Source organism: Rana temporaria, chromosome 2 (genome assembly GCF_905171775.1).
Source record: "Rana temporaria chromosome 2, aRanTem1.1, whole genome shotgun sequence".
NCBI classification, from domain to species: domain Eukaryota; kingdom Metazoa; phylum Chordata; class Amphibia; order Anura; family Ranidae; genus Rana; species Rana temporaria.
The window spans coordinates 213327623-213347149 of record NC_053490.1 but is presented as its reverse complement, the minus strand read 5'-3'; the positions used below and the strand labels follow the sequence as shown (position 1 = coordinate 213347149).

The 19527-nt window shown below is 44.0% G+C and overlaps 1 protein-coding gene across 1 annotated transcript in view; it reads right to left on the bottom strand.

Moving 5' to 3' along the window:
• Positions 1 to 853: 853 nt before the first annotated feature.
• Positions 854 to 19527, bottom strand: part of SEPTIN10 (septin 10) — an 84810-nt gene continuing 66136 nt past the window's right edge. The window contains exons 8-11 of the mRNA XM_040336391.1: positions 19007 to 19175; positions 8002 to 8134; positions 4323 to 4507; positions 854 to 1561 (exon numbers count right to left, since the gene is read on the bottom strand). Of these exons, the coding sequence (XP_040192325.1) occupies positions 1552 to 1561; positions 4323 to 4507; positions 8002 to 8134; positions 19007 to 19175 (497 nt within the window). The 3' untranslated portion in view covers positions 854 to 1551. The remainder of the gene's footprint in view (positions 1562 to 4322; positions 4508 to 8001; positions 8135 to 19006; positions 19176 to 19527) is intronic.

Here is a 19527-nt window from a genome sequence, read left to right as displayed (position 1 = left end):
TGATGGCAATGCCACTCGTGGACATCGCTGAACAGAGATGGGGCTCAGGAAAGAATTAGGGGGGGGGGCTGCTACACACAGCATGAAGTTAAAAAACCTTCTGACTTTACAACCCCTTTAAAGCCATTTTCCACAGGGGTGCTTACAATGATCAACTTTTATTTATTTACGGAAAACTTTTATCCCAAAAGGTAAGGTGGTGTTACTGCGTCTAAAGTGTAATCTGGAGTTTGACTTCAATTTGATCGTGTATCTGAAGCTGCTAGTACATCTAAAACTCCCCTCCCTCTTAGACTGATATTGCTGCTATCCAAAAGGTGCCCCCTGTGCTCATTCATCCATAGTGGAGGCACACTTAATAAAGGAGGTGTGTTCCTGGCCAGATTACCAGATGAAAACTGAGGGGAAAAACCCTAAAAAATAAAATTGATGCGGCCACCACATCAAATGATCGGTAAATTACAGATTTGCAAGCTCCTTCCTTCGTTCTTTATCCTGAAACAAGGGGATTAACCAGGGCAGTAGGCAGAATTGGCATGGCACACAGTGATTAGGGTGTGCCCAGGCACACTCCCTGTGCATGCCTATTTGTAAGAGCTTTTCTTCTCTCTTTCTAGCTACCATATATTCATATTAACCCATGATGATGTGTGGGAAGCAGGCAAGCTTTGGCACTACAAGGGGACACTGAAACCTGCAGCAGGTAAAAGCAGACAACTCTTTACCAGACACAATGTTAAAATGTCAGCTTGGGTAGTTGTTATGCAATCAATACAAAGCACTGTGCAAACTGTTGGTGCTATATAAATCCTGTATAAGAATAATAATAATAATAATAATACAACACAACTTATTAAGAAGAACTTGGTGTATTCATGTGAAAAAGTTCCCGTTTATAAGTATACTTGCCTATACAGTATAACATCAGTTTTAAAATATACATTTGGATTAGGCAACTGTTTATGCACTCCTGCAATTCAAACCATTATCATCTTAGTGATATGTCAAAACACAGAGAAATCCAAAATGACCTAAGTTTCAAAGTCCACATGAAATAGACAATATTACAGAATAGATATGAATATAAATGTTTTTTTTTTCCTGTAACTAAAAAAAGTTAGAAAACAGTAACATGTCTGAACAAAGCAGATTATACGTATAGAATTATCTTTTGGCACAATAACATATCTCCAGTTTGTATATGTCCCCTTTTTCTTTAGTAACCTACACAACAGAATATTTTGGTTATCCCGGAAAACCATCAGTAATGATTCCTGGACTCTACAGCTGCCAACGTCTCCCCTTATATTCTTTGGTACCAGGCAGCTCCAGGAGGGAGCATAACATCCAAGCAGCCATCTGGGTTTGACGGGGTTACAATGAAAATGTCTAGATGGAAATTTGCTTTGTTCCTTATCTTCTGTCACTGGCTGTTGTACACAGATTTCTGTTCTTTCGTTTCAGAAATGGATGGAGGCTTCATGGACCCATTTAAAAGCAGGCAGAGTTAAAACCATTGCCACCGATGAATATGATTGTAGCATCATCCAATCACATGAAACTGCAAAACATAATGGCATGGTTGGCATTAAAAGTCTTACACTGAATATCAACTTTACATTTCTGGTAAAATTCTAGAACACCTGTATGAATAAATCCCCACAACAGTTATATCTAATAAATCAAAAAGTTCTCATCCACTCCAGAGCAACTTTTCCCTAATAGAAATATGGTATTGCAGTTGTTGATCTTCTGAAAATGCTAGTTGCCTGGCTGTTATGCTAAATCTACAGTACTTTTTGAATCACTGGTCCAGAGCAAATATACTGATTAAAAAGGAGAAGTCCAGCCTGGGCTCATTTAGCTGTACTTCTCCTATGGGTCACATGAGTGCAATTCGTTTTACACTCCTCTGACCCATTTTCAGCAGAGAGCAATCTGAAGTCCGCTCTCTTCGGACGTCGCCAAGATCAGTCCAGGCACTGCGTTATCATGACTGGAAGTCTGTATCTGCCAGGTGCCTGGACTGATGGCTGTCTCAGCCTCTCAGCGAGATGCTGAGACAGCCGTTCCCGCCCCTCCACAGCTCAGCACTCCAATGAGCGTGGAGGAGCAGAGCAGGAGAGCTGCTGATTGATGGGCAGCATCTCTCTGCCCTAGAGAACCGAGCCATCAGCGATGTTCGTTTGCTCGGTACTCAGTGAAGAGGCGACGGGGGACAGATGCAGCATTGGACCGATGCTCTATCCACCTAGGTAAGTATGAAAAATTCCCGTACTTCTTTTTTAGGAAATCTGGAGAAAAGTCAGAAGCCCTTTTCTCATAGTTGTTCTGGGTTAGTGCCTAGTAATAAAACCAGAGGCAGACACACCAGGGCAATTAAACACCTCCGGAAGGACACAACGGTCACAGGATCACGCAGCTGCTCTCCCCAGGGGGCACGCAAGGGCGCAGGTGCTCAGTGATGCACCTGTACGTCACTGGGCCTGCAGCTGCTGCAGTGAATGTACTCTGGAAGGGTGGCAAGTGGTTAAAGGTTTGTTATAAGAGACTGCATTTACAGAGTAAAAATTATGGAAAGGCTGCAGTTATAGCTAGTACTTAAAGTGGAGTTCCACCCATAAATATAACATTACATCAGTAGTTTTAAAAAAAATTCATTAGTCCTTTAAGATTTTTTTTTTTTTTTTTTAGATGCCTTCAAAGTGTTGTTGCTAGGCAGAATAGTTAATCTTCCCACTTCCTGCACCTAGGTGCTTAAGCTTCCTAACCTACACCGCACAGACTCCTGGGAATGTAGTGGGTGTAACTTTCCAGGAGTCTGTGCACTCCCCAGTCTCGAACAATCATGTGACTTGGACAGTACAGGTGCTGAAACCTGATCTGAAACCTATTACACTGCTTGTGCAGCACTGAGCCTGTGCGAGATCTGCAAGGCTGAAATCCAGGAAGTCATACAGTCTGGCCTCATGATGCACACACTTAAGATGGCCCCAGTCAATTTCTATTTTATAAAGTGTCTAAATGCGGTAACAACCTAACAAAACGGACCTTAGTTTACAGGCCAACTTTACTAGAATACATTAAGCTTGTGTATTACAGGGGTATTTATATATAAAAAGTGAAATTGTGGCCGGAACTCCGCTTTAAATACTGCCAACTCTTTGAGTGCTGGTTCACACCCTGAATCGCATAGGTGCGATTCAGTTGAGACCCTAGTGGGTTGAATTTGCGCTGGACCGCACCAAAAGTAATTCATGCACTACCTTAAAAAACACACAGTAACCATGCGATCCGATGCAGGCAAGCGAACTGCATTTGCGACCTGCATTTAGGGTGTCATTAACACTAACACCCACTGCAGATTGCGGGTTTCCCACACTAGAAACAGGAAAACATAACACCAAGATACAGGCACGGTAAACTGTGCACATTCATTTAGTATTTCAAATAAGATGCTTGATTTGTCCTGAGCTCACAGGCTCACATATTACTTGTGTGACATCTATTAAGGTAAGCATTTCTGTAAAAATCACCAGTTTCCCCCCTCAGCTAGCACAAAAGATAATCTGACCAATTGCAGCCCAGGTAATATCCCGAGCAGAGCAAAGATATGTGTGAGAGCCGGTCAGGTAGTGTGTAGGAACAAGATATTGTGCGTGCCACAGAGCCGGCCGGGAGGGGAGCTTACCTATGCCCCGGACAATACTGGAAAATGACAGGTGTCCTGGGAGTCGCACATCAGATCAAGACCCGCTGTGCGATGGAAAATGGCAGCCTCAGCCAGGACCCCCACCAGGCCATGCTCCAGCACATTTCTCTCTACCCCGATACCATCGGTATGGCCTGGCGGGGGTACAGGTTTATTCTGTCATTTATTATTACACTTAATGGTCTTGATCTGATTCGTGGCTCCTGGGACACCTGTGATTTTCCAATTTGCCGAGCGGGTTATATGTATTGTACTCCAATGTAAGCCAATACCACCACTGATGCATTTCTGGGCAACCCCCCTTCACTGGGTGATCCCAACAGGTATATTTACATTGACAGTTGTCATATGTGCAATATTTAAGTCTGAGGGGCTCATGTTTTTCTGTAAGTTTAATGGAACTATCTTATTTTATTTATTAAATAGATTGCACGATCTGTGGAATTTAGTGCGGCTATATTTTATTATTGGTGTTTCCATATTGTATTCATGCATCTCCCTCTTACTTTGATAGCAGGGTTTCATTTTGATGCCAAGTTTTACTTTGTAAATAGGAATATTTACTGGTCTCTACGATTGGATTTGTAACAAAGTGAAATGAGACACTTACGTTTTGCGATCCTTCTTTAAACTGCTGTTGGCCACGGTTCCAAATGCCTGTCCTTGCAGGAGCTCTGCAGCAGCTTTCCGTTTACTGAAAGCATTAATTTCTTCCTGCAAGTCTTTCCTCTTCTCTTCAAGATTTGATCTTTCGTCCTGATGAAGTCTTTTCAGCTGTTCAAATCTGTTCTGAAGCTGTACATACATCATAAACAGATAAAGAGACGGCCTTCAGTTTGGTGTAGAGTCCAATAATTATGTTACATTTTACAGATATCGATACAGATAAATTTAGCTACTAGTCGTTTTAAAAGAAATGCCCATATTCGAATATATAAAAAAGATCTACACTTTGTTTGACTTACTGTAAGCACATTGCCCTGTTCTTTATAAAGCCTGACTGCAACATCAGACAAAGGTGTCTATTTTACCAGTATAACCTGTTCGGTGCCACCACATGCCATGGTGCCATGATGAGGGAATAAGCACAGGGCTAGACTTTGCTTTGAATCTAGGAGCCAGCTTAAAAAAAGTTAGGAGCCAGTTTGTGCGCGTGTGTGGCGATATGCAACGTGTATAGCAATCAACGTTTTCATGCATAGCCGCCCCAACGCCTGTATTTACATTGTATGTGCTTGGGTGTAACTTACATTTTTTACAATCAAAAAAAAAAAAAAAATTTTACTTAACTCCCCCCCCCCAATCACATAGGGGACTTTTTGTCTATGTGATGGCTTTTGGGTGACAGGTTCCCTTTAATAAAGACATGGAGGGTCTAAAAGACCCTCTATGTCTCCCCTGTGTTCCACTGAATGCTAGCACTGCATTACTTTCTTTACTGGCCATGTTGGACAGAGAAACTCAATGGTGACCCAGGCCTGCAGATGGGCAAACTAAGCTTGGGATACATAGTGGGGGCAGGCGTGGGTGGGAAGGCACCTTACCCGCGTGTGTGGAAGCAATTGGGCGGCAGCGGAGACAAATGAGCGGAAGTTCCACTTCTAGGTGGAACTCTGCTTTAAGTTAGATTGTGATGGTGTGCAGAGTACACATTACCCATAACAACCAAATACAATGATAATAATTATATATATATATATATTTATATTGTGACGCTATGCGAGGTGCGATACATGATCATAGGTACATTTCACCTCGCATACGTTCTATCATGAGAGACTGAACCGGAATCCATTCCGGGTTTTACAGCCTCTGGGCCTGGCTAGGGTTCCGGTCCGGATGTTTGGGTCCACTGGAGTCCACAATCAGCTGGACTTTAAATGTCCAGGAAGAGAGCACAACAGGGCTCTGGCTTGAAACTCAGGGAGGGACCTGAGTGAGGGGAGCGCTGAGTGCTTTACTGAAAAGGTTTGCTTTACTGCATGTTTTGTGGGTGTCAGGGACTAGCCCCACACTGTATAGAGAGAAGATCCTGTTTGTTTAGTTTAGCGCCGGACGGCAAGGATTTAATTTACTGTTTTGTTTATTTTAATCTGCAAACCGTTTATAAATAAAATCTGGCATCCGCCAGACTTAAAAGAAAGTGCCTGCTTACAGACTGATTTCAGAAAAGGTGATCCCCACGAGCTAATCCCTCACACGAGATATATATATATATATATATATATATATATATATATATATATATATATATATATATATTTTTTTAAAGTTTGAAATATATACTGTGAAAGATGGCTGCTGAATCTTGTTTACTGTCCTACATGACCAGTTGAAGAAATATTTCCGGGTGGCTGCACTTCCAAAAATCCTTTTATTGAAGCTTCATATGAAGTGGTTGACAGATGGAGCAGGGGACAAAGAGGTAGGCGCGTTTCGCGCAAATATCAGCGCTCAGTCATGACCTACATACCAAGTGTCTGGGAAAGAATGAAAATGCCACAATAGTTTGGTTGACCCTTCTGTGCTTTTCTCTGTTACTTTAGGGGCAGGGGTGTCAACCTTTTGACTTTTCTGGGCCACACTGGAAGAAAAGGAATGGTCTTGGGCAGGGCTTTTTTTCAGGGGGAACTTGGGGGAACTCAGTTCCACCACCTCTGGCTCAGACCCTTTGGTGCCTGCTTACCACAATCACTTGTAAACACAAAAGTCTGGTTTCTGTGTTTACAAGTGACAGCTTTGTAACCCCCTGAACTCTGCACTCTGTATGTAATGCAATTCTGGTATTTAATGCCACTTTAAGACCATTCTACCGTTTGTGAAATCTGACCGGGGTCGTGGTTGAGTTCCTGCACCTATTTTCGGAGAAAAAAAGCTCTGGTCTTGGGCCACACATAGGGGGAGATTTACTAAAACATTAACACTCAGAATCTGGTGCAGCTGTGCATAGTAACCAGCTTGTTCAATGAAGCTTTGACAATACAACCTAGAAGCTGATTGGTTACTATGCACAGCTGCACCAGATTTAATACATCTCCTTCACTCTATCAAGAAAGATAGATGAGCAGAAAAAGCCAAGCAGATCACCAGTTAAAGTGGAGGTTCACCCGGAAATGAACATTTTTAACATTAGATTCATGCTCAGTCTGTCAAAGGGAATCGGGTAGTATTTTTAAAATCGAAGCCGTACTTACCGTTTTAGAGATACATCTTCTCCGCCGCTTCCGGGTATGGGCGTTCCTATTTGATTGACAGTCTTCCGACAGGCTTCTGACGGTCGCATCTATCGCGTCACGATTTTCCGAAAGTAGCCGAACGTCGGTGTGCATGCACCGTATAGAGCCGCGCCGACGTTCGGCTACTCGTGACGTGATAGATGCGACCATCGGAAGCCTGTCAATCAAATAGGAACGCCCAGTCCACGAAGACCATACCTGGAAGTGGCGGAGAAGATGTATCTCTAAAACGGTAAGTACGGCTTCGATTTTAAAAATACTACCCGATTCCCCTTGACAAAATGAGCATGAATCTAATGTTAAATTTTTTTTTAGGGTGAACTCCCACTTTAACAATCACCGATATAAATAATGTACCTCTCTGAGTAATAAAACATTATTTTTAGTACCGTATATACTCGAGTATAAGCCGAGTTTTTCAGCAATTTTTTTGTGCTGAAAATGCCCCCCTTTGGCTTATACTCGAGTCACCTTTTTGTGCCTGATCTCCCGGAATTTGGAGACCCGGTACCGGCCGGCCGTAGGTCCCCTGGACCCAATTTTTCAAAGCCGGGCACCCCTTCTATATACTTCCATGTTAAACATAAGTCTAGTCATAGACACAGTGAGGCATGGACACAGTGAGGCATGCAGATGGACACCCTAGGCTTATACTAGAGTCAATAAGTTTTCCCATTTTTTTGGTGGTAAAATTAGGTGCCTCGGCTTATACTCGAGTATATACAGTAATACATTTTATTATAAAAAGTAAAAGAGGGAAACGTAAAACTAGTGCGATATTTGACACTGGTTTTGATAAACTAACGCATCAATATCTGGTTGGATGAATGTAGTAGCAATTCTCAATGAATTCTCAAGATGCTCATCAGATATTTTGGTTCTAATTTCGCCCTTTGTGTGCTTCATCCTTGAAAATCATTGCTCACAGATATAGGTGTTGCAAAAAACGGATGACAGGAATACAGTGATTGCGGAAAGTAGGGAGATTTTTTTCTTGGGAAGATAAAACCTTTAGCCCAGATCCCAACTCACAAAATACTATAATAATATTACCTCCCGCTCGGCTTCTTTCAGCACAGTTTCCTTCTCTCTGACTCTCTGCACAAAGGTCTGTCTCATCTCTTCCTCCTTCCTGTGGAGCTCCTCAAAGAATTCATGCCGCTTTGCTTCATAGGTCTCCTGCAGACTGAAAGGAAATAACACAATCATTTGATAGCCAAGATTATAATACACACAATCTTTTTTTCTATCTGCTTAACTTTCACTGCACCAAATGATGCTCCAGCCATCTACACACGTTTCCCATGGATTGTTTGTAGAACAGCTTTTAAAAGTCCTCTGCAAAAACAACCTGATAGCAAAACACTGAGTGTGGTGCATGTGCACTGCGCAGTCCCCGTCCGAGAATGGCGCGAAGTGCAGGGAAAATGTAACTCCAGCGTGCATGCCAATTTCACAATGAAATGTAAATTCTACAACATATTCCTGGCAAATGGTGGTGAATCCTGGCAGGGTGCATTCTATATTGTGGATTCAAGAGGCAATGGAACTAATTACAAAAAACATGTGTGAATAATAGTTAAGATTTAGTAAATTTTATTATTTATCTTATTTTAGGCTGAACTCCAGAAAAAGGAAAACATTTCCCTGCAGTGGGGCGCCCCCCATACTTCAAGGGTGAAAGGATATGTAAACTTTCAGTTAAAAGAAAAAAAAAAAACACCACAAACATGTCATACTTACCTCCTCTGTGCAGTTGGTTTTTCACAGAGGGGCCCGATCCTTATCTTTTGGCTCCTCCTCTTGTCGAGTGCCCCACCCCCTCTTCTCGAGTGCTCCATCGGAGAAGCGCTCTCCCTCGGGTATGTCTGTGTACCAGGTTCTTCTGGGCCAGTTCAGTGAAAGTAGAAATCGCTGTTTTTCTCTCTTGCTATATTTTGTGGAGTAGATGAAGCAGAATTTGCAGTGACAGCATAAATTAGCTTAACTTGAGACCAGGGGAGCATCCAAGGCAAAAGCTAGAGGATCTCTGGTTATGGCAACAGAAAGAATTGGCTTGTTGCTGTAACTGGAGGCTAGGATGTCCACATTCAGAGTCGCCATCTCTGGCATGGCAGATTGAACATATGTGGATGAAGAGACCGTTCCCTTTTGGCCAAGCGGAGGTGGCTGAGATAATCCGCCTGCCAGTTGCCCACTCCTGGAATGTGGAGTGCAGAAATTGCTGGACTGTATGTTTCTGTCCATGACAGAATCTGGTTGGCTTCCATAAAAAGGCAGCCAAGCTTCTCAAGCCCCATTGATTGTTGACATTTGCCACTGTGGTGGCATTGTCTGACTGCACCCGAATTACCGGTAAGTGTCCCTTGGGTCCATAAAGGTGCTGAAGGGAAAACCTGACTGTTCTGAGCCTCAAGATGTTGATGAGGAGTTTGTTTTTCTCTCTCGACCATGTTCCCTGAACGGTCACGGTGTGGAAGACAAGGAAGTTCATGCTCAGCTGGATAGGGGCATGGGTAGGTCCGGGGAAAGAGCCCGCTTCTATGCTGACAGAATGTTTTGCTGGAGAGTTCTAGATTGGAATTAGGTGAAAGGAGCCAACCCTTATACCACATACACACGATCGGAATTTCCAACAAGAAAAGTTCGATGTGAGCTTTTGGTTGGAAATTCCGACCATGTGTAGGCTCCATCGGACATTTTCTGTTGGAAAGCCCACCAGCAAAAATTTGAGAGCTGGTTCTCAAATTTTCAGGCGGGAAAAGTTCTAGTCGGAAATTCCGATCGTCTGTATGCAATTCCGACGCACAAACATCCTACGCATTCTTAGAATCATTAAACTTAATTTTTCTGGGCTCGTTGTACGTCACTGCGTTCTTGACGTTCGGAATTTCAGACATTTGTGTGACCGTGTGTATGCAAGGCAAGTTTGAGCCAACATTCCGTCGGGGAAAAAAAATCCACGGTTTTCTTGTCGGAAAATTTCGATCGTGTGCACGTGGCATTAGACCCAGAACAGAGAATGTCACTGACCAAACAGAGGTCTTGAAAGGGCATGCATGTTTTACAGGCAGCTTCCACTGTCCAAGCCTTAAGATTCTGCGCATATGAATGGAGATTAGAGCCATTCTGGTCATTTGTTTCATGATGTATTCCAGGGCAACCACACAAAAAAAGAAGAGCAGAAGGCAATTGATGTGATTGCTCTGTAACAGCATGATCCTCTAATACAGGTGCATGTGGGTTATTCATCGTCTTAGTTCAGTTAGGTGCAGTTTGACATATGGAAAGCTATTTGCAGGGCTGGGCCTGACAGGTTAATGACAGCTTTTAGGGGCATCCCCCATCCTCTGAGGCTCCCTACCCCAATCTGTCAAACTATTCCTATTACACTTTTAGATGATCCCTGAAAACTTCTCTTTAGAGAAGCCTATCCTGCCTCCACCTAACTGTACTTTTATTTCAGCTAATCCCCCCACAGTTACTAACTTTTGTATCAATTAACCCTCCCTTTTAGATTGTAAGCTCTAATGAGCAGGGCCCTCTGATTCTTCCTGCATAGAGTTGTACTGTAAGGCTGCGTACACACGATCGTTTTCATCGGTCCAAACCGATCGTGTGTGGGCGCCATTGGTTAAGAAAAAGCCAACTTGTTTTAAAATTTAACCGATTGATTCCAAACAGATAGAAAAAAACCGATCGTTAGTAGGCACGACCATCGGTTTAAAATCCACACATGCTCAGACTAAATTAGGGGACGGGAGCGCTCGTTCTGGTACAACTAGCGTTCGTTATGGAGATAGCACATTCATCACGCTGTAACAGACAGAAAAGCGTGAAACGTCTTTTACTAACACAAAATCAGCTAAAGCAGCCCCAAGGGTGGTGCCATTGGATTTGAACTTCCCCTTTATAGTGCCGTCGTACGTGGTTTACGTGTCCGCGAGAATCGAATAGCGCGCCCTCGTCCCGGATCGCTCCCCGCGGGTTTCCGACCGCCGCATGTAGCGGGGGGGGTCCCGATCGGACCCCCGACCCACGTCTAGGCAGGGACGTACAGGTACGCCAATGTGCCTGTACGTGCCATTCTGCCGACGTACATATACATGCGGCGGTCCGGAAGTGGTTAACCAGAGGACAACGGTCTAATGGACCGTTTTCATCGGTCAAAACCGATCGTGTGTGGGCCCCATAGGTTATTTAACCAATGGATTCCTAACCGATAAGTCAAAACCGATCGTTAGTAGGCACAACCATCGGTTAAAAATCCACGCATGCTCAGAATCAAGTCAACGCATGCTTGGAAGCATTGAACTTCGTTTTTTTTCAGCACGTCATTGTGTTTTACGTCACCGCGTTCTGACGCGATCGGTTTTTTAACCGATGGTGTGTAGGCGCGACTGACCATCAGTCAGCTTCATCGGTTAACCGATGGAAAAATCCATCAGACTGTTCTCATCGGATGGACCGATCGTGTGTACGCGGCCTAACTGTACTGCCTGTCCTCACATTGTAAGCGCTGCACAAACTGTTGGCGCAATATAAATCCTGTATAATAATAGTATTCTGATGCGATCCACGCTATGTAAATATAGAACAATTATAAAACAAACAGCTGGCCTCGAACTAAGCTGCACTAATAACTAAACACTAGATGGCAGCAAACACACACTAAAGTATCTGGCTTGTGAAAGTCTGGTCCAAGATTTAAAAGGGAACAAGAACAAAAGTAATACTACCGGTACTACTATACTATTACTATAAAATGTACTGATTGGAGCTGACAGAATCTGGAGTAGCCGGGCATAGTAACCAATCAGCGGCTTTCATTTTCAAGTGGTTCTAAAGCCTGGACATTTTTTACCTTAAATATATTTCCTGCATTAAAGCAAAAAGTATCCCAGGTTTTGTATATCCCCTGTATACTTGTCTGAGTCCTACTTTGGGCTGCAAGACCATGTGTAGGCACAGCTGTAAAAGTGTTAGGGGGTCTAACACATAGCTATGTCAGGAATGCTGTCAGTGTCCCAAAAGTGCAGAGGTCACACCTATTTATCATTCTAGTCAAACAAACCTGTAATTAAGACTTGTAAGGATATCAGGGGGATCAGATGTTCTAAACAATAAAAGGAGTACAGCATAGGATGCATAAGATCTCTTGGATAGCTAGCATTTGAATTCCTGTAGCCCCAGTCCATTTGGCTGTCAGGCAGTCACATATACAGTATACATCACTAACCACTACTGATAGGCATACAGCTCTGTGTATCCCAACATGTTCTGCCACTACAATTGTCTAGACGGATGGCCTCCAAACTGCAGTCTGGGGGCTGTATGCGGCCCTTTGCTTGCTTTTATATTGCCCTTGGGGGATTATTCCCCCCAATGGTCAGCAACAGTGTGGCACAGTTCCTGCCACCAACAATGGGGCACTAGTCCTCTTACTGACCCCAATGATGGCACACTATTTCTACCAATGATGGGTCACTATTCCTCCCACTGATACCAATGATGGGACACTATTCCTCCCACTGATACCAATGATGGGACACTATTCCTCCCACTGATGGGACACTATTCCTCCCACTGATACCAATGATGGGACACTATTCCTCCCACTGATACCAATGATGGGACACTATTCCTCCCACTGATACCAATGATGGGTCACTATTCCTCCCACTGACAACAATGGGACACTATTCCTCCCACTGATACCAATGATGGGTCACTATTCCTCCCACTGACAACAATGGGACACTATTCCTCCCACTGATACCAATGATGGGTCACTATTCCTCCCACCGATACCAATTATGGGTCACTATTCCTCCCACCGATACCAATTATGGGTCACTATTCCTCCCACCGATACCAATGATGGATCACTATTCCTCCCACTGATACCAATTATGGGTCACTATTCCTCCCACCGATACCAATTATGGGTCACTATTCCTCCCACCGATACCAATGATGGATCACTATTCCTCCCACTGATAAAAATGATGGGGCACTATACCTCCCACTGACAACAATGGGACACTATTCCTCTCAATGACACCAACAAATAGGACATTATTTCTCTCAGTGATATCAATGATAGGGCAGCATTAATACCCCCAATACCAATAGCGATGTATTGTTTAATCCCAATGACACCAGCACATTTTCTTACCATTCTGGCCACAGTACGGCCCCTAAAGTATGCAGGACAGTAAACTGGCCCTTTGTTTAGAAAGTTTGGTGACCCCTGATCTAGACAAACAATTGGAACCTTGACATAACTTGAACAGATGGAAAGATGCTTTGTCAATATTACATGGTAGGCCCAAACACTGGACATTCAGTTAATTGAAAACAGCCGCCCTCCATTACAGCTGAAGACATTCAAATTGCAATAGAGGAAGTTGTTAGAGGGATATGTACCACAGAACAATTACACACATACAGCGATGAAGGACGACAACGGCAAGGAAAGTATACAATTACTGTTGGTAGCATGCATCACAGGGATGGAGTACAAGTCAGACGGCAGCACCAATTCAGCCCACAGAAAAGTAAACAGGATATAGGCCCCCATAAAGCCATCCTGACAACTTTATTTCACTGCTGTGTAAAACTGCTTAGGAAGCAGATTCCCTTTAAAAATATGCTGTGACCTATTTCCTAATTCTAAACTAATCTATTTCCTCAAACAAAACAAAAAAAAGAATAGCCAACAATGCAGCCCAGTCACCACAGTGAGTGATATCATTTCAATGTAAGCAACAATGCATAATACTAGTAGTTTATTGAAAACATTACATAGCATAAAGTCAAAACGTGTTTCAAGCATATTACACATACACAGCAAGCCTCAGTTTCATACTACAAAATCACTCAAAGAATTACCAGAGGCCAAAGGGTCCATTCCTCAGATTATTTATGTTTGCTGCATGTCAGGAAATACCAAGGTACTTTAAGGGTCCAGGGATAAAAAAATGTCTTGCACAAAGGTCACAGGAAAAGTGTCCCATCATTGGTGTCAGTGGGAGGAATGAATGGTGCCCCATCATTGGTGTCAGTGGTAGGGATAGTGCTCCATCATTGGTGTCAGTGGGAGGGATAGTGCTCCATCATTGGTGTCAGTGGGAGGGATAGTGCTCCATCATTGGTGTCAGTGGGAGGGATAGTGCTCCATCATTGGTGTCAGTGGGAGGAATAGTGCTCCATCATTGGTGTCAGTGGGAGGGATAGTGCTCCATCATTGGTGTCAGTGGGAGGGATAGTGCTCCATCATTGGTGTCAGTGGGAGGGATAGTGCTCCATCATTGGTGTCAGTGGGAGGGATAGTGCTCCATCATTGGTGTCAGTGGGAGGGATAGTGCTCCATCATTGATGTCAGTGGGAGGGATAGTGCTCCATCATTGGTGTCAGTGGGAGGGATAGTGCTCCATCATTGGTGTCAGTGGGAGGGATAGTGCTCCATCATTGGTGTCAGTGGGAGGGATAGTGCTCCATCATTGGTGTCAGTGGGAGGGATAGTGCTCCATCATTGGTGTCAGTGGGAGGAATGGTGCCCCATCATTGGTGTCAGTGGGAGGAATAGTGCTCCATCATTGGTGTCAGTGGGAGGGATAGTGCTCCATCATTGGTGTCAGTGGAAGAAATGGTGTGCAGTCATTGGTGTCAATGGAAGGACTAGTGCCCCTAGGGCCAGATAAAGGCAAGCGAAGGGCCACATCCAGCCCACGGGCAAGAGTTTTGGAGACCACTGATCTAGGATACCGAACAGAACATTTCACAGCCTGCCTTACCATAAATATGAGCTTCTTTACTACTCATGACATTGTACTGTACGTTCTACAAATTATGGAAAATCAAAAGCCACCCTTAGGCAGATAACTCTCCTTTACAAAAGAGACAAAAGACTATGTTTTATTATTTATCAGAAGATTATTCGGCCTGAATCCAAGCTGTAAACATGTTGTGAATTGGGTATCCAAGTACAGGAGTGGAAGCTCCAGGGCAAAGCCAGTGAATGTACATGCGGAACATATGTTTGTGACACGCAAGAATGGAGTGCGATTAACAGCTCTACAAAACAGGTCTCCCCTTAGCTCAAATGGTCAAACTAGAAACCAGACCGACTGAACATTCCTGAATGGAACAGCTGTACAACCCCCAACACCACACATCCTAATTTGAAACAGAAAGCTTGGTCATCCATTTGTATCGGCCCTTTACTCAGCCAGTAAAATGCATGCCCAGATTCCTGTCTGCTGCCAAACACAAAACCCATATCTCACTCTTGATACTTAAAGTGGACCTATCATGAAAATTCAAACTTCACATTAACCAAATGACAACACAATGAAACCATGAAAACATTATAAAACCAAACAAACAATCATGTTAAAGAGGAGTTCCACACAAAAGTGGAACTTCTGCTTATCTGCTTCCTTCCCATCACCCCCTCCAGTGCCACATCTGGCACCATTGGGGGGGGGGGGGTTCTACAGGGGTGGAGGTACCTGTTTTTTGACACTTCCACTTTTGAAAGGTCGGCCCCCCTCCTCCTTCCTCTGCCGCCGGGCCAATTAGAAAACGCAGCACGCTTCGCGCATGCGCAGTAGAGAACCAGCTGTGAAGCTGAAAGTCTTCACTGCCAGTTTCCCTCAACAGATAAGGTGACGGTAGCATCCGACAGCAAATCTGAAAATCGACTGGGTTGCCGAATTTGTGGGGAACCCTGGACAGGCAAGTGTCCTAATTTTAAAAGTCAGCAGCTACAGTATTTGTTATTTTTCGTGTGTGTGTGTGTGTGTGGGGGGGGGGGGGGGGGAGACACACACCTCTTTAAAGCGGAGGTTCACCCTAATTTGAAACTTAGCGTTAAACACAAGGGCTCAGTGTGTGTGTATGTATTCAAAGTTCGCTGTCAAAAAAAATTAAAAACGATTGCATACCTTTTTTCTCTCTCCTGAACCAGGCACTTCCTGGTTTGGCTCCCGCGGGACTGGGCGTGTCGCTTCGGCTGCGATCGCCACATTGATTCCTGGGATTACTCAGCAATGTCTCGTGACGCTGCCCGGGAGACGATTCTGTTGCCCAGCAGCAGAAGAACTCTTGCGTGATTGCAACTGTGCAGTGTTGACGGCGTCGCTCGCCGTCAACACTGCACATGCGCGGGATAGAGCTGTGAATGCTGGGATATCAGCATTCACAGCATCCCGGAAGGAAATCCTGGTGGGCTTCAGAGTGCCCACAATCAAGATGGAAACGTCCATCTATGATTTTTATAAAATATCTTTTCTGGGACAAAGACAATGCTGGCGGCTAGAAGATTAGGAGATGTGACTAGCAGATTCACTAAGGTAACAGCGCAAGAATGATCTTAAAAAAAAAAAAACACACATTCCCGCGGAACCCCCCGCTTTAAGTAAGAAATGTCTCTTGATTAGCATGAATAAATAAAAAAAAATCACTGCTGAGTTTTATGTGACCAGGCCTAAACAAAAGATCTCTTGGCCTCTAAAACCAAAAACATTTTATGGTTTTATGTCAAAGGACTGCAGAGAGTATATCATTTTCAGTCATGCAAACCCTGACTCCTAACATTTTGTGGATGAGACGATCATAAAAGCACAGTCTGCATATGTCTCGAGCAAACATGGGTGTCGCATCATTTCATACCATACACAGAAACAAGCTTTTCTCAACCATGGTGCCAGTTAGGTTCCACCTCAGAGGACCCAGTTTGCCATGGATCAGCGCCACTTTGCTATAATGTTGGCAACTCACGATGCTGATCCAGGGCAGGCGGCATACTGGGACACCCCCAGCATTCAGGAGAGAATGGAAGTCTGGTTCCTCCAGACCTGCTCCACCTCCCACCTTCAACCTTCATGCTGCTGGAGCCAAAATGTAGGGCCCTGATGTGAAGTGTGAAGTGGAAACTGTGTGATTGGGGGGCTCCGATGTGATGACAAGACCTAGTGATGGGGGAACCTGATGTGTTGAAGTGACTCCGACTTATAGGGAGAACTCTTGACATGATGGAGAGGCTCTGATGTGAAGTTAATTTCATCATTGCGGTTGTGTGCATTGTGCCAGACTCCGGTTTCCTTTTGACAAGTAACATTTATGGTTTTCTACAATGTTAAACTTGGGATTTTGCATACTCTTGGGTCCCTACGTTGGAATCCGCCAGCTCAGTGGGGAATCGGTCCGCTTATCCCCGCTCAGCAAGCAGATGGCTGGTCCGAGTCCACTTATGCAGAGCAGACACAACCCATTCTCCTCTATGGGCGGTCGGATGTAAACGGACTGCTGGTCTGTTTACACCCGACTGTCATCCGATCCGCCAGACAGATGGAGATCCCCATCTGTCTGTTTTTAGTGGATAGGATCGAATCGAATGTCGACGGGTGTCAACAGACACATGTCCGTTGACATCTGCCGCTTCATAAAGAAGAATGGAGGGTTCAATTGAGTCCGCTGGTGTGAAAAGGGCTGCATGTTTTTATAGCCCTCCAAATGCAAGTGTAAACGAGCCTAAAGGCTGCCATGACTGAAAAAAAGGTTGAGAAACACAATTTATACAATGATTTAATATTAAAAATTGATTACGTGTACAGAAACATTATAAAAAGACTATGTCCCCCTTTAACTTCAACCTATTTAGCTACTTATTCAAATAGTACCTTAGATTTTACTAGTATTAAATACATGGAACAGAAATTCCAGTCAGCAAACCCTAGGCGAAAGAATTAGCTTTCCCTTAGTTACAGTGTAGTACCAAAGCACTAGTTTATGATTTCCATTTGTGCCAGCCGTGAGAAAACAATCACTAAAATTCCTAGCAAGGCTGACTCAGCGGAGCACAGTCCCAAACAGCTGTGCAAGCAACAGGTGCAGGGTGAGGCCACAAACCACCACCCGGACATTTTCCCTGCATGCTTTGCATGGGCCCTGTGCCCAGGCAACCTATTTTCCCATCACGTGACAGCAACAGTGGCATCTTTTATGGTTTTATTTATACTATTATTTTAGGACTGTAGCTTGCTAGCAGATTGTACAGATGAGAGAAATTACTTTTGAAATCATTCATAGAATTTAGTTTCAGAAACGGTAAAGATTTATTACAGGTAGTTATACGGTGGCAACAATTTACATATTCATGTCAGTACACGCAAATCAGTCCCTGATCTCAATGAGCTTTGAATCCAAGGTCCCGTATCTTACATTATTATAATTAAGATACTCATATAGCGCCGTCAATTTACACATCGCTTTTACATATACATTGATATCAGTCCCTGCACTCAAGGAGCTTACAATCTAAGGTCCCTAACTCACATTCATATACTGGAGACAATTTAGACAGAAGCCAATTAACCTACCAGCACTTACATGCATGCATACACATACCAGGGACAATTTTTGACAGTAGCCAGTTAACCTACCTGCATGTGTGGCATGTGAAAGGAAACCAGAGTACACGGAGGAAACCCATGCAAACACAGGGGAAACGTGCAAACTCCTTGCAGATAGTGTTCTCACCAGGATTACAACTGGGGACCCCAGTGCTGCATGGTCCTCAGTTTGAAATTAGAATTGCCAACCACATAGTAGCAATATTACTCTAAAGTTTCAGGGGTGTCAAACTCAATTTCATCGTGGGCCACATCAGCATTATGATTGCCCTCAAAAGGGCCGATTGTATCTGTAAGATTAGATGTCCAGCGCATACCCTCCCCTTACATTAGATGTCAAGAGCCACCCCACCATCAGAAGTTGAGTCCCCCACTCTCCCTAACATCACAGTGCACCCCCCTTTCCTTATGCTGCTGCTGGGAAGAAGCTGGATGCATTGCTTGAAAGCAGAAAGTATGGGTCTGGAGTAGGACCAGAGGAGGGCTGGAGCTCTCCTGCAGCTGCAGAAGAGGTGCGAGGGCCACATGAAATGGCCTGGAGGGCCGGATTCGGCCCGCAGGCCTTGTGTTTGACACCTGTACTCTAAACAGATCACATAAATATACAGGGTGACTGAATTAAAAAGACAGCAACCTACCTTACAGGCTTATCTCCAGGACCCAGGTCTTGAAATCCCATTTCCTCTAACTTGCAGCGTCGATACAGTTCATAATGTCTATTGTGAGTCTGTTCCCTCAGGTCCTCCATATTAGTGCAAATTAGCATCTCACGAAGCTTCACAAAATCACAGTGATTCTCATTTTCCACTAGATGGGAAAGAACATAAAAGTGGTTACTAAGGCATATTCGCATCAATCATCTTAGGATGATTGCTAGTAAATGTAATCATCCCTGGCACTAAGGGTTTCTTGCCCCCGGCCCTGTATCAACAGCCCACTGCAAGGCTGGAGGAAGAGAGTTGGAGACTGTTGAAGGGTACACTACAGTAATGAACACTTTCAATTAGAGAAATGTGTGTGCCAACACCTTGGCATTCAATTGAACCATCATTCACACAGCAGCTTTTAGGCATCTTGCACACTGCAGCCTGAAAAAGCTCAGTACAGCTTTTATTTTTTACGGAAATAAAAATACAGTCCATTAAAGTGGATGTAAACC